Source organism: Artemia franciscana, chromosome 5 (assembly GCF_032884065.1).
Source record: "Artemia franciscana chromosome 5, ASM3288406v1, whole genome shotgun sequence".
NCBI lineage: Eukaryota > Metazoa > Arthropoda > Branchiopoda > Anostraca > Artemiidae > Artemia > Artemia franciscana.
The window spans coordinates 37,120,317-37,134,025 of NC_088867.1; the positions used below are offsets into that span (position 1 = coordinate 37,120,317).

The 13,709-nt window shown below is 34.6% G+C and overlaps 1 protein-coding gene across 2 annotated transcripts in view; it reads left to right on the forward strand.

Annotated features, from left to right (window-relative positions):
- LOC136027362 (neprilysin-1-like) overlaps positions 1 to 13,709 on the forward strand; it is a 159,578-nt gene that overhangs the window by 97,282 nt on the left and 48,587 nt on the right. For both annotated transcript variants that reach the window (XM_065704529.1, XM_065704530.1), the window contains 2 exons: positions 3,566 to 3,720; positions 8,084 to 8,218. In XM_065704529.1, coding sequence (XP_065560601.1) covers positions 3,566 to 3,720; positions 8,084 to 8,218 — 290 coding nt within the window. The remainder of the gene's footprint in view (positions 1 to 3,565; positions 3,721 to 8,083; positions 8,219 to 13,709) is intronic.

Here is a 13,709-nt window from a genome sequence, read left to right on the forward strand (position 1 = left end):
CAAGTTTTACGTAGTTAAAAACATATATATATATATATATATATATATATATATATATATATATATATATATATATATATATATATATATATATATATATATATATATATCTATCTATATTCACAGGTGGGACATAGGGACACAACTACAATGGCGCGTAACTAATATGGCGCGTAACGACTTACGCGCGCGGGGGGGCTTGGGGGGGGCGCGAAGCGCCCCCACCAACTAGGTGTTGGGGTGGCGCGAAGCGCCACCCCAACAGCTAGTATATATATATATATATATATATATATATATATATATATATATATATATATATATATATATATATATATATATATATATATATATATATATCACACGTGAGAATAGGGACACAACTATATATATTTATATATACATATATATATATATATATATATATATATATATATATATATATATATATATATATATATATATATATATATATATGTATATATATATAAATATATATAGTTGTGTCCCTATTCTCACGTGTGATATATATATATATATATATATATATATATATATATATATATATATATTTATATATATATACTAGCTGTTGGGGTGGCGCTTCGCGCTACCCCAACACCTAGTTGGTGGGGGCGCTTCGCGCCCCCCCCAAGCCCCCCCGCGCGCGTAAGTCGTTACGCGCCATAATAGTTACGCGCCATTGTAGTTGTGTCCCTATGTCCCACCTGTGAATATAGATATATATATATATATATGGTTTTAACTACGTAAAACTTGCGAATATACAACATTCTTTGCTGTCCCATTGTCTTTGCATATAAATAGATTGTCAGGTTATCCCCCTGTTTCCCCCGGTGTCCCCGTTGTAGTTGTGTCCCTGTGTCCCGGTCGTCATTTATATTCCCTGTGTCCCGGGTCCCGGTCATCATTTGTATCCCGGTGTCCCGGTCTGTATATACATTCGTTTTTTAGTTTTGTTTTTCTCCTTTATTTTTTTCCTTTTTTTTTTCTTTTTTAGCTTATTTAGATTTTTAGATTTTTTAGTTTTTTTTATTAGTTTTTAGTTTTTATTTCTTTTTAGTTTTTTTGTCCCGGTCGTCATTTATATCCCCCTGTTTCCCCCGGTGTCCCCGTTGTAGTTGTGTCCCTGTGTCCCGGTCGTTATTTATATTCCCTGTGTCCCGGTCGTCATTTGTATCCCGGTGTACCGGTCTGTATATACATTCGTTTTTTAGTTTTGTTTTTCTCCTTTATTTTTTCCTTTTTTTTTCTTTTTTAGTTTATTTAGATTTTTAGATTTTTTAGTTTTTTTATTAGTTTTTAGTTTTTTTTTCTTTTTAGTTTTTTTGTAGTTTTTACCTTCTTTTTAGTTTTGTTAATTTTTTTTTTTACTTGTGTCCTGGTCGTCATTTATACTCCCTGTGTCCCGGTGCTTTGTTGATTGCTAATCGAACATTCCTTTTGTCCTGGTCGCTTTCTCTTTGAGTGTCGTCATTTATTTTTTTCTTTTTTAGTTCTTTTAGTTTTTACCTTTTTTAGTTTTTTTTTAGTTTTTAGTTTTTTTAGTTTTTTACCTTTTTTTAGTTTTTTTAGTTTTTTAGCTTTTTTATTTTTTTTATTAGTTTTTAGTTTTTTTGTAGTTTTTGCCTTTTTTTTTAGTTTTTTGTCCTGGTCGCTTTCTCTTTGAGTGTCGTCATTTATTAGTTTTTTCCTTTTTTTTTTTAGTTTTTTATTGGTTTTTACCTTTATTTTAGCTTATTTTTCAGTTTTTTCCTTTTTTTTAGTTTTTTTTTATTTTTTATTTTTTTTAGTTTTTTACCTTTTTTTAGTTTTTTTAGTTTTTTTAGTTTTTTAGCTTTTTTACTTTTTTTATTAGTTTTTAGTTTTTTTTTGTAGTTTTTGCCTTTTTTTAGTTTTTTCAGTTTTTTTTTTAGTTTTTTATTGGTTTTTACCTTTATAGTTTTTTTAGTTTTTTAGCTTTTTTATTTTTTTTATTAGTTTTTAGTTTTTTTTGTAGTTTTTGCCTTTTTTTAGTTTTTTCAGTTTTGACGTCACCTAATCCAGTTTTTTCAGGTGACGTCACCTGACACATCCATCCACACATCCATCCACACATCCACAGACAGACAACTTATTTTTATATATATAGATATATACATATATATTTATATATATATATATATATACATATATATATATATATATATATATATATATATATATATATATATATATATATATATATATATATATATATATATATATATATATATATATATATATATATATATATATATATATATATATATATATATATATATATATATATATATATATATATATATATATATATATATATATATATATATATATATATATATATATATATATATATATATATACATATATATATATATTCACAGGTGAGAATAGGGACACAACCAACAAACGCCTTTCCAAACTCGAATTACGGTTTTACGCATTACGGTAACCTTGACGAGTAGGTACATTCACGACAACACTTAATCTCGCATACAGATTTTTAAATATCTGCACAACTGCACGGCTTTGCTGCTGCGCACTGTACAGTAAATGGGAAAGCACACCAGATTCGAAAACATGAGAGACATCATGAGCCGCAATGACGAGAAACTTGCCCCTATTATCTATATCCATCTTAACGTTTGCAAGTATATAATCCACGTGTTTCTGATTATAGCCTTCTTTAAATCCAAAAAGGTTGTCCGGAGTTGAACAAGCCTTATCTACGTCCTTAATCACTAGTCAATAATATGAGCTTTGTGATTGACAAGACACTTAGCAAAACGATGTTTGGTATATAACCGAATGTCTTTAAGGGCACCAGATTTCGGTCGGTCGCAATCATTCCATATTTGGTGCCAAAACTTTGAAGATTTGCAACTTTCCTGTAAAGCCGGATTTATCGACCAGCTAGGTATTCCTGGACCTGGACGAACTTTACGTGCAGGAACGGTACAACTCTCAGCAAAACGCATTGCATGTGTGATTTCACTGCAGTAAATGTTGATTAGAATTTTTTTCTCCGACTCGGTAAGTTCTTAGGATTGTTCCAGCTGTTGGAAAGTCCCATTTCCGTTTCTTTTCATCTTTTTTTTAAATAGAACACTATCAGTAACAAAGAGTTGGAGATTGGTAAATGGTCCGATGCTAAAGTCAACATGGCTTGAGCCATTCGCAGTCACACGATTCGAGCAGAGCATGAAATTAAGCGAACTCGTCGCTCCAGAGTTATGGATGTGAAATTATTTATATGCGGGATAATTAGAACGCGTTTAAGGTTTTGAAGTTTTTCTCTACTTTCGTTGAAGTACTTTTTTATTATTTAAACTGAACAAAGGCCAGGAGGCTATCAGGTAAATTTATTTATTTTCGCTATCACATTGATCCTAAAAATTGATGCTAGTTAGCAGCGACAGCTACTACAGTTTAAAATTTGGAATAGTTCATGTATCAAGGTAACAAGTTTATAAACAAGAATGATTAAACATAAGCTAACATATTTATTTTACTTTGGTTTCAGTTTGAATGGGAGCTGTTTATTACAAACCTTCTCAAAAATTCTAGCTCTCAAAGTCGGCTAAAGCTGAAAGACAACATTTTAGAAATACCAGTAAGTCTACAATGTAAGGAGTACTTTATTGCCGTGTTTGAATTGATCTCCAGAACTCAGAAAAGGTAAAATGTTTTTATTTGATACGCTTAGATTGTAAAGGACTAAAAAATGTTTATATAAGTATCAATTTTGCAGGGTAATGTATATGTTTTTTGGTAAGGCTTTTTTCAATTTTATTCAAAATTTTCTGCATATGAACTTTTGCAATTGACCTAATTTCTCTCATTTTTGTACTTTAATCTTCATGGGAAACTTCTTTTTAGGAATGAACTTTTCACTTATTTTTGTCATAAGACTGGGTACTTCAAAAAAAAATCCTATAAATCAATTAATGGAATCTAAAAAAGTGAGTTTATTTACACTCTTTTGCTTTTTTACTTCATTCTTCTGTCTTCTTATTAGATTTAATGAAAAAAAGCAACATTCACTGCGGAACTTTCACAGAATTTGCTTTGAATAATACCCATATTTAACCGAGTAAGAAATATTGGAAGGAAAATTCCTCCCAGGTTATTTCATTCAAGCTAAAAATCCTCAATGGAAAATTTCTTGCGGACGATTCCGGCTGAAACATTTTTCTTAGTGCACTTTCATTTGAAAAATACTTTAATTTCTGATTTATTTCAAAACCTTACTGGAAATCTCCTCTTCCATGGGAAAGGATTTCTCTCGTGTAGAATCCTCCCACTACGGAAAGGTACCCTACCCAGTTCCAACCGGGTAAAAACTTCCCCAGAACAATTATCTCAACATGTTACATCTCAATATAACATCTACCGTTAATATCTCAACATGTAAAATTGAGTCGGCAAAGAGAATGACAGACAAATAAAAAAAATTTTACACAGGAATTTGGACAAATCCCCTAGGTGTAAAACTGCCCCTGGTAAATTCACAACCTCTAAACTTCCCTCCCCTTAGAAAATTCTCCCTGTGGAAAATCCCTCAAGCAGAAAATCCTCCCCCGAAAATGTCTGTATACCTCCAAATTACAAATTCTATTCGTAAACAACGGGCAAATTTCGTGACTTGCAGATCTTCCCGCAGGAGCTGTAGGGGGTCATGTTATCCCCTAAGGCATACTTACTAGATTTTTAAATGTGCTGAACAAAATGGCTATCTCAAAATTATGATCAGACAACCTTTAAAAAAGGGGCGAGGAGGCGCTAGTTACCCTCCCATCTTTTTGGTCACTTATGAAGGGCACTAGAACTTATAATTTTCGTTTGAATGAGCCCTATTTGGAATTCCTGGACTATTGGTTCGATAAAATCATCCCTGGGAAAAACAAAAATACCAGAAAACAAATAAAAAAAAATAAACTCGCACTGGATGTTTCTTCAGGGAAAAAATACAAAATTCCATATTTTTGCAGATGGTAGCCTGAAACTTCTATAGTAGGGTTCTTTGATAAGCTGAATCTGATGGTGTGATTTTCATTAAGATACCTTGACCTTTAGGGGATGTTTCTCCCTCTTTTTCAAAAATCTGGTGAATTTTCTCAGGCTCATAGCATAAGATGTGCAACACTAAGCTTCGTAAATTTAATATATTTGGAATTAGCATTACACGCAAATTCATTGACCTATCTATTGATATCAAAATTCCGTTTTATGAGTTTCGGTCACTATTGAGCTACGTTTGCTACCACAAACACAAAGTCTCACATAATTCATTGGGAATTACCATTTTGAGAGATAGAGAGAAAACTGATTTATTAGAAGACAAAAAAACAAGGAGCAAAATGTTTGCAAATGGTTAAGCTAAAGGGAGCCTTTGCGGCTAAGATATACAATACGCCCCTCTCTAAAATAACCAAGAAAAACAAAACAAAAAAACAATAAATAAAAAAAGAAAGGAAGTTAACATGGGCAAACACACACACAGAGTTATATAATAGTTATAACCCTACTAAGCCTAGAAAATGCATAAACTGTCTTCATAAGATGATAGGAAAAGTCAATGAAAACATGTAAATTTACCTAATATCATTGAGAAGAAAAAAAGACCTGACCTGGAGAGGAACTAACGACCAAACATAATGTAATACATTTTCTTAATACTATTATTAAAATTGTGAGGGTCAACAATACTTTAAGCACTATTTTGAACTGTCGACCAATTAAAATATAATTAAACAACAAATAAAAAAGAAAGTTGACATGGACAAATACACACACAAAGTTATATCATAATTGTTATAACCCTACTAAGCCCAGAAAATACATAAACTATATTCATAAGAGGATAGGAAAAATCAATCAAAATATGTAAATTTTCCTAATACCATCCAAAGGAAAAAAAAAGATCTGACCTGAACTAACAATCAAACATGATATAACAAATTTTCTTAATACTATTTTTAAAAGTTTGAGGGTCAGCAATACTTTCAACACTATTTTGAACTGTCGACCAATTAAAATATAAATTTTAGTAGATGGTCGTGATTTTATTGTGGTGTCAGCAGTTCCTTGTTGACGCTGCAAGCCCATTATTTACAAGAAGAATAACCATAAGAAAATGAGGGCTTTAAGAAGTTCCCCTTTTAGGCTTAGGATTATCATTTACTGTGTCAGTTGATCCCGTTTTGTTGTATCACAGCCATTATTATGTTAGGACTGATATACAATTACAGAAGATTTTACGCATCTAAGTGGGTAGGGTAACTGACTTGCTTCAGACGTTCGTTACAAAACATATGCGCAAGGGTAGACAGTTTTGGAGGGGAGAGCAAAAGAGTTTAAAAAACACAAATAAAAGCTATATTGAGCAGTAAAACAAGTTAAATTGCAAATAGTTAAGCTTTTGAGATTTAAGGGGAGCAAGCATTGGTTGGAAGACGAGCTTTTGCACATTCTGGCTTCATTTCGTTGGACATTTCTGGAGGATATGTTTAGAGAGACGGGGAGATTCTAACATATAGGTGTTAACGTTTAGGATTAACGGTTAGGGTAACTGACTTACTTCAGACGTTCTTGTAGTTGTTTCTACTTTGGGAAGATCTTCCAAATCCCGGTTGCAGTGGTAGCAGCACCCTAGTAAAGAGCGATATACAGCCCATTGTAACCAAAAGCTAAAAAATGCGTTTTGAGAAAAACTGCCTAGTAAAAAAAAATGCCGTCTGACACTGACTCAGGAATTATAACTACGATTTCGGCTCGTCTTAAAAGTAAAAGTTGATTGCGAAAAGAGAATTATAGTGATTTTGAAAAAAAGCCTGTAACCATTCGAAAATGGCGCCAGATCAAAATGAAAAGTGTACGATTGGAATCAGCATGGTCGAAAACTTCATACAGGGAAATTACAGTCCCCCTCCTTGAACAATAAGGAAAATCACTTTTTGCATCTGTAGTGCTGTTAAAAGTAAAATTTTCAAGTTAACTTGTTATAATGCTCAATATAGTTTTTGTTCCTTCTGGTTTCATTTCGTCGGTTATTTCTCAAAGATAATTTTAGAGAGACAGGGCGGCTTCTAATAGCTAGGCTAACCATTAGCTAGATAATTATTCTATATTAACTTATTCGTTTTTATTTGCCTATCTTGTTGATAACCTTCTAAATTTCTCTTTTATATTTCGTATCCTTCTGCAAGATTAGTATATAGATTTTTTCTCATAACAAAAATTTACTTGCCTAGTGTTCAACATGTTACTCAGTAACTTAGGCAAATATGACGTATTACAAGTGTCTCCTCCCCCCACCAAATTTAAAAACTGGTCTTGAGAATAATCATCGTTAGAAAAGGATATATTACTGTAATACATAAGCCTTAAGCTAAAATGGTTATTTGACTAAAACATAAAATAAATTGCAAAGAGAGCTACAAAAAGCAACAGCTACAAAAATCAAAATTAGTAAATACTATTATTTTAAGGTCAACAAAATAAAACATATGGAAAACGTCAAGCAATAAAATCAACGGTTAAAATAACGAATAAGACACTGTGCAAAGGATTACCGGATAGAATGTCGGTTGAAACTCCCGTTGAGTTTGAAATAGGTTTAGAAATGCCCTGCTGAGGACTGCTTCTACTGTGATATTATTCTTCATGTCGGACGTGGGTTTATGACTTGTGCTCCGTCAGAAACTTTTCCATCAAGCTAATCAGTAAAAGCGTCGTCAACGCTTGTTTTTTTGTTGTTGTCTCAGCTCTGGTGAGGACCAAATTGGTAATTTACTTCGAAGGAGGCTAAAGTGGGTGTATGTTCGTAGTAGCAAAGCCATAACTTAAAAATGGCTCCAAAGTGACTGAAGGAGGGGTTAGCTAAAAACGGCGAAAAATAATGACTCTCTGCCTTCAAAATGAAGAAAGACTTATTCAGAAGTCGACTCTTATTAAGTCGTTTCTGTCAGTAAAAAGTTATATTTTTTTACTAAAAAGTAGTGATTTACGAAAATCACTTGATCTGTTTTATGTTTTGCAGGACTGTCTACAACTACTTGATATGGCGTTTTATTTACAACCATTTGCAGAGCTTGGGTCCAAGGCTTAGAGAACTTTGGTCATCTTTTAAACTGATGTCTGTATACTTGAAAGATGACAGTTTTCATCTAGCAAGGTTAGTGTGTACAACTTTTATAACAAGATATAATGCAGCAAATTATTGAATTTTTATCAACAAAATTTAAACAATTTACAATAAAATATTAAAAATCCCAGAATTCTATCCTTTAGTGTATGGATCTAGATTTTAGTTTCGTAAATTATCTTCTATTTAACTTTCCGTTAATAACGTGGTGAAAAAAGTTACAGAAGTTTGAAACGAAAGGATATACTGCATCTAATTTCACGGTAAATAAATAATGGCTTAACTAGATACGAAACTACTTATCCAATCTATTACGAAATAACTAATCAATGACAATCGCGTTGGAACTTATTGATCGAAAACCTATAAAATAAGTGATATGAGAATTGGTTAATACTTTTTGGTTGTTTTCAATGCCACTTCATAATTGCTCTAAAACTGATGCTCTGTAGTTCGTATTTCTTTGTTTTATTTTGTTTAGTTTACTTTTATCAATTTGACGAATAACTTCAAACATTTACTGTGAACTTCTTTTTAATCTATTATAAGCAGCACAATAGCGCTGCCTAAGTAAAGAGTGAAATGGGCTAAATGCACTATATTTTTTCTCACCAAGGCACTTCACATGGAGGGAGTTGTCATAGAAACTTCGAAGGGCGCTCATTTGATCGGAAATCGAAAGTTCTAGTGTATTTTAAGAGTCAAAAGTTATTGCATGGCAAGCAGCTCCTCGTCTCAGACTCCTTATTTCCCTAAAATTATCCAAAAAAATTTTGAGGTAGCCTTTTTCTCAGCATAGTTGAATAACTATTCAAGGTATAGTTCAATAGCTATACCTCTGATAACAGCCCTAGGGGCAAGGTTTGTAAGATGTTCAATTTGCCATTGTTACGTATAATATTTTTTATTGGGAAAAAGGGGGCATGTTTGGTCCTTGGTGTCCATGCAGGCTAAGGGTGCTAAGGTGAAGCTTTCAGGGAATTTTGAGGGAAGTGTTGATCTAAATCAAAACACTATGTGCATACAGGTATTCAAAAGGGACTATCTCAGGAATGGCTTGGAATATTAAGTAGGAACTTTCAGAGAATGATTGTGGGGGGAGGGGGGTTCAATTGACCGCAAGGTAATATTTTTCACGTAGCTACCACTACTATTTTCTTTTGATAATAAATAATTCAGTTACCAAAGGATTATAATTTGAATAAGCGGGTTATTTTGCTACTTGAGTGAAAATTCTCTTGGGAACTGTGGATTTTCTTATATATATATTTGATATATTTTCATGATCATTGACCTATATGATACAGGTCAGGATCAAGCAGTGCGAATATAATTAGGACTATCCGATATTCATAGGCAATTACGCTACGATGAAGGTAGGAGGAGAAAAGCAAGCAGAAGAGGGGTGAGAGAGTTGTTTGCAAGAGCTTCCAGGCTTGCCCCTTAAATTGCGGGGACAAGGTAGACAGCCTCCAACGCTTCCCTTATGCTACTGTAGTATTGGACTTTTAAAATGGGAATTGGTAATTGGTGCGAAGATGAACTGTTCTACACTCCTATCCTATGCTTTGTATAGAAAAATCTTGCTAAAGGAATTTCGCCTGATATGATAAAAGAGTACATGGCGGATTTCTTCGAGTCTTCTTCTCTCTCTGAGACCCGTAAATTGCCCTTTTTAAAGCTTTTTCCTAATAAAGTCCCTTCGAAGCGCGTAGGAGCAAATGCTGCATTGAACTGTGCTTCGGACATTATTTCTTCGCTTGTAAAGTGCGATTCCCAGAACATGAAGCTTCCGGACTTTGTTATCGAATGTCCAGCGAAATGCCAATGATCCCTGTTCATGCCTTCAGTACCCTCAGTGCCAAGGTGAACTCTTGTCATGAACAGCTGCGTGATATTGCGTCCAAGGCTACTGAGGGATAGTCTAAGCTTGGAACTCTTACTCCAAATGTTAAAAAACCATCCTACGCTGTCGTTGTAAGGAACCCACCCCCGGAGCTCAGGGGCCCTTTCATTCGCATGAAGAAGCTCGAAACGCTGGATTGTAATGACGGGATCGTGACTCTGAAATCCAGGCCACAGAGCAGGAGCTGGGTTTTGGTGGTTCGTGATAAGTGCTCAGCCAACATGCTGGCTGCAGCTGTTACTAGCTCCGTTCCAAACGTTGAAACCAAAGTAATTTATAAAAAGCCTCTAGCTGTTGTCCGTGAAATACCCGATATACTAATCAAGAGCTGATTTAGCGGCCTCAGTGGAGGGACTTGTTAGTGTTAATCAAATCGATAATTCTCGCACTTTTCACCTCGAGTGTATCGACAAAGCCGCTCTGAACGCGGTCCTGGAGTTGGGAATCTGCATTGGATGCGAAATTTTTCTCGCTAAGCCCTTTCAGTCCATTCCACGTCGATGCTTTCGCTTTCAAAGTACTAATTGACAGTAGTAGGGAGTAGTACTAGTGAGTAGAGAGCTTGTCCCTACTCATGAACACATTCAAAATGTCCCAGATGCTCTGGCCCTCATGTGAATTAGAAGGAAAATCCTTGCCAAGCCTTGCCAAAATGTGCAAATTGTACTATGGAACACGCAAGTTTTAGTTTGAAATACAAAATTCTCCGATCGGCTCTCAACAACGCTAATAAATGAATGATAAAACTCAGTTTCGCTTTGTGTCCCTTAATATTAATGGCACAAAAGACAAGGTTCAACTGATTGATGAGCTGCTTGAAAATGATATTGTGTTTTTACAGGAGCACCTTCTTTCTAAATTAAATGTTGATAGCCTAAAACGTTTCTAGACCCATTATTTCTTCTTAAGAGCCGCCCAGAAAACCCGTGGTAGACCATCAGGAGGTCAGGCCATCTATTTCAGACATAATTCTCAGCCAATAATATTGCAAAGTGACGCTAACGTCTTAGCGAAAAAATGTAGGGATACTGCATTTATAAATATTTATTTCCCTGTAATAGAAAAACTGTGCAACATTATCTAGTTTTTCACAAGCATGTAATAGGATACGAACGCTACTTAGCAACCTTTCAAAACAGAATACCAAATGGGTTCTTGCCGGCGACATGAATACTGACTTATTATCTAATTCTGACCGATCTGAAATCTTTCTTGATTCACTGCCCGGAGGATTCCATCTTGCTGATAAAGATCTTCTATTTGCTTATATTCACAATCGTGGTGGTCTTACTTCCAACCTTGATCATGTAATTGTGTCAGATTCAAACCTACTTTCATCAATAGTTCATGTAGACGAATCTAAACTCGACGGCGATCATTTACCAATCACCTGCCAACTATCTTGCTCCACGGCGGATCAGTGCGACATTACTCTCCCAAGTGGTTTTCAAAGATAAATTGGGAATATGCCAATGTTCCACTTTATGTATTGACATTGTCTCGGTTATTATCATCTATCAAAGTACCATTCCCCTTATTGAAAACATCTGTATATAAAACTTCAACTCAGATAGATATCAACTCGTATTATCAGCTAATATTGTTCTGTCTCAAGTCTGCCGCTAAAACAGCTGTCCCATCTGAGCGCATGCAAATGGACACTCGCAATTCCTTTTGAAAAGCTGATCCTAAAGTGAAGGCGGCTAAACAAAAATCTAAGTTCTGGCGCCGCGTTTGGATAGCCTGTGATCGTCCTCCTTCTGGTTCGGTCCATCAAATAAAGCAGAAAACCAAACAAGAGTACAAGTATTCCCTGCCTAGAGCGAGACTGAATGCCTAGGATGGTCCTGGCGACAAGAAATCCTGAGATCATGTTATAAACAGTATAAAGCGTTAACCTCCAATGTGACTGTTTTCGGCTATGTGACTTCGTTTGTCATTATAAAAGTATTTTGCTTTGATTTAATTTTAATCTCCAAAATCATTTTACATAACTTATCAACTTAATCCTTCCAATTCGTATCAACCAATCTCAAGTGTTATCGGTGGAATCTGGTGTTATACTCCGAGCTCTTAAGCAAGTGATTAAGTCTGAGTCTCTCGATAGTGATGGTCTTTGCTTCAAGTTTTTTGCTTATGATTATCCTGAACTAAGCATTTGCAGTTATTGTTTCAGATGTACTTGCCACAGTTCATTGTGCTAGATAGTTTTTTGTCCGGTTGTATATCTCCCATTGTTAAGTTAGTAAGCTATTTAAATATGCACTGCTACTGGCCATTAACTCCGAATGTAATTTCAAGCCCTTCCAGCTTGGTTTTAGAAAAGGTATGGGCTGCGTTCAAGCTCACCATATTGTGCGTCAGCTATTGAAACAAACTTTTGCTAAAAAAAAATCCTCTGTATTGTTTGAGTGTTGATATATCTAGTACTTTTGACAATGTAATTCATTCAAATGCTCTGTTTTCTCTAGTTGCGTATGGCGTTAACCTTTCTCTTGTTTCAGTGCATAAGTATTGGTATGCTAATTCTTCAGTTAGGGTGAAGTGGAATGCTACTGTAAGGGAGTATATTCCTGTTAAAAAGCCGTTAGGCAAGGTGCCGTGTTATCTCCGAGCATATATAAGTGTGTTTTAGCTTCGTGTCTCCGACATCTTCAACCGTCGTTTTCTAAAATGATAATTTAGGCATTAGTCATGTTGCCTATGCTGATGATGTTCTGCTTCTTAGCCGGATAAAATATAGTATAATTGTCAACTTAAATCTGCTTTCAGCCGCACTATCCACAAAATAGGCCTTTCAGTTAATGCCGTCAAATGTGAGTTTTGTGTTTTGGGAGTTCAGCAAGTATTAAATGGTTGGGTCTGTCTGTTTCCACGTCACTTTCGTCTACTTGCTTCGCTATTACGTCCAGCGTGCTGAAAAGTATGCGGGTTGGTTACGGAAAAATTTACCCAATCGTGGTCGGTATAACCGAAAAGGACTCTGCCGTCTTTATATTCTAGTTTTGTGCCCCTGGTGTTTTTATCTTTCTGGTTTTGCTTTCCTCCTTCACAAGAAGGATACAAAGAAAATATACTCAGGATATTTTAGGTATTGTAAATATTTGCAGTGTCTGCCTCGATAGTATCGGAACCATATAGTCGTTTCTAAATTTGACATTGTTGTTGCGCCCTCGCGACTGAAACAATTATCTCTGCAGATCTATGTCTTAAAACTCAGCAAAAGATTGATGTTTTTGACCCTCTTTGGCCTTTTTTTGAATTGAGTTAATTTATTTATGTTGTAGAATCGTATGTTTATGATCGTTTTTTTGTGTTTACTCCACAGTTTTATGTGTTTTGTGGGTTATAAATAAATTATTATTATTATTATTATTATTGTTATTGAGACTACTACAAAGGCTAAGGGTATTAAGGTGAGGATTTCAGGGATTGGTGATCAAGACGTTTAACTAAATCAAAACAGACTATGTGCATGTAGGTTGACAAAAAGTTTGAAAAAGGGCGCACAAGCAATATCTTACGAATAGCTAATAGTATTAAGTTGAGACTGAAATAATACCTTAAGATCGATGCTGAACTAACTGAAAGGTACTATGTGCATACTACTACGGC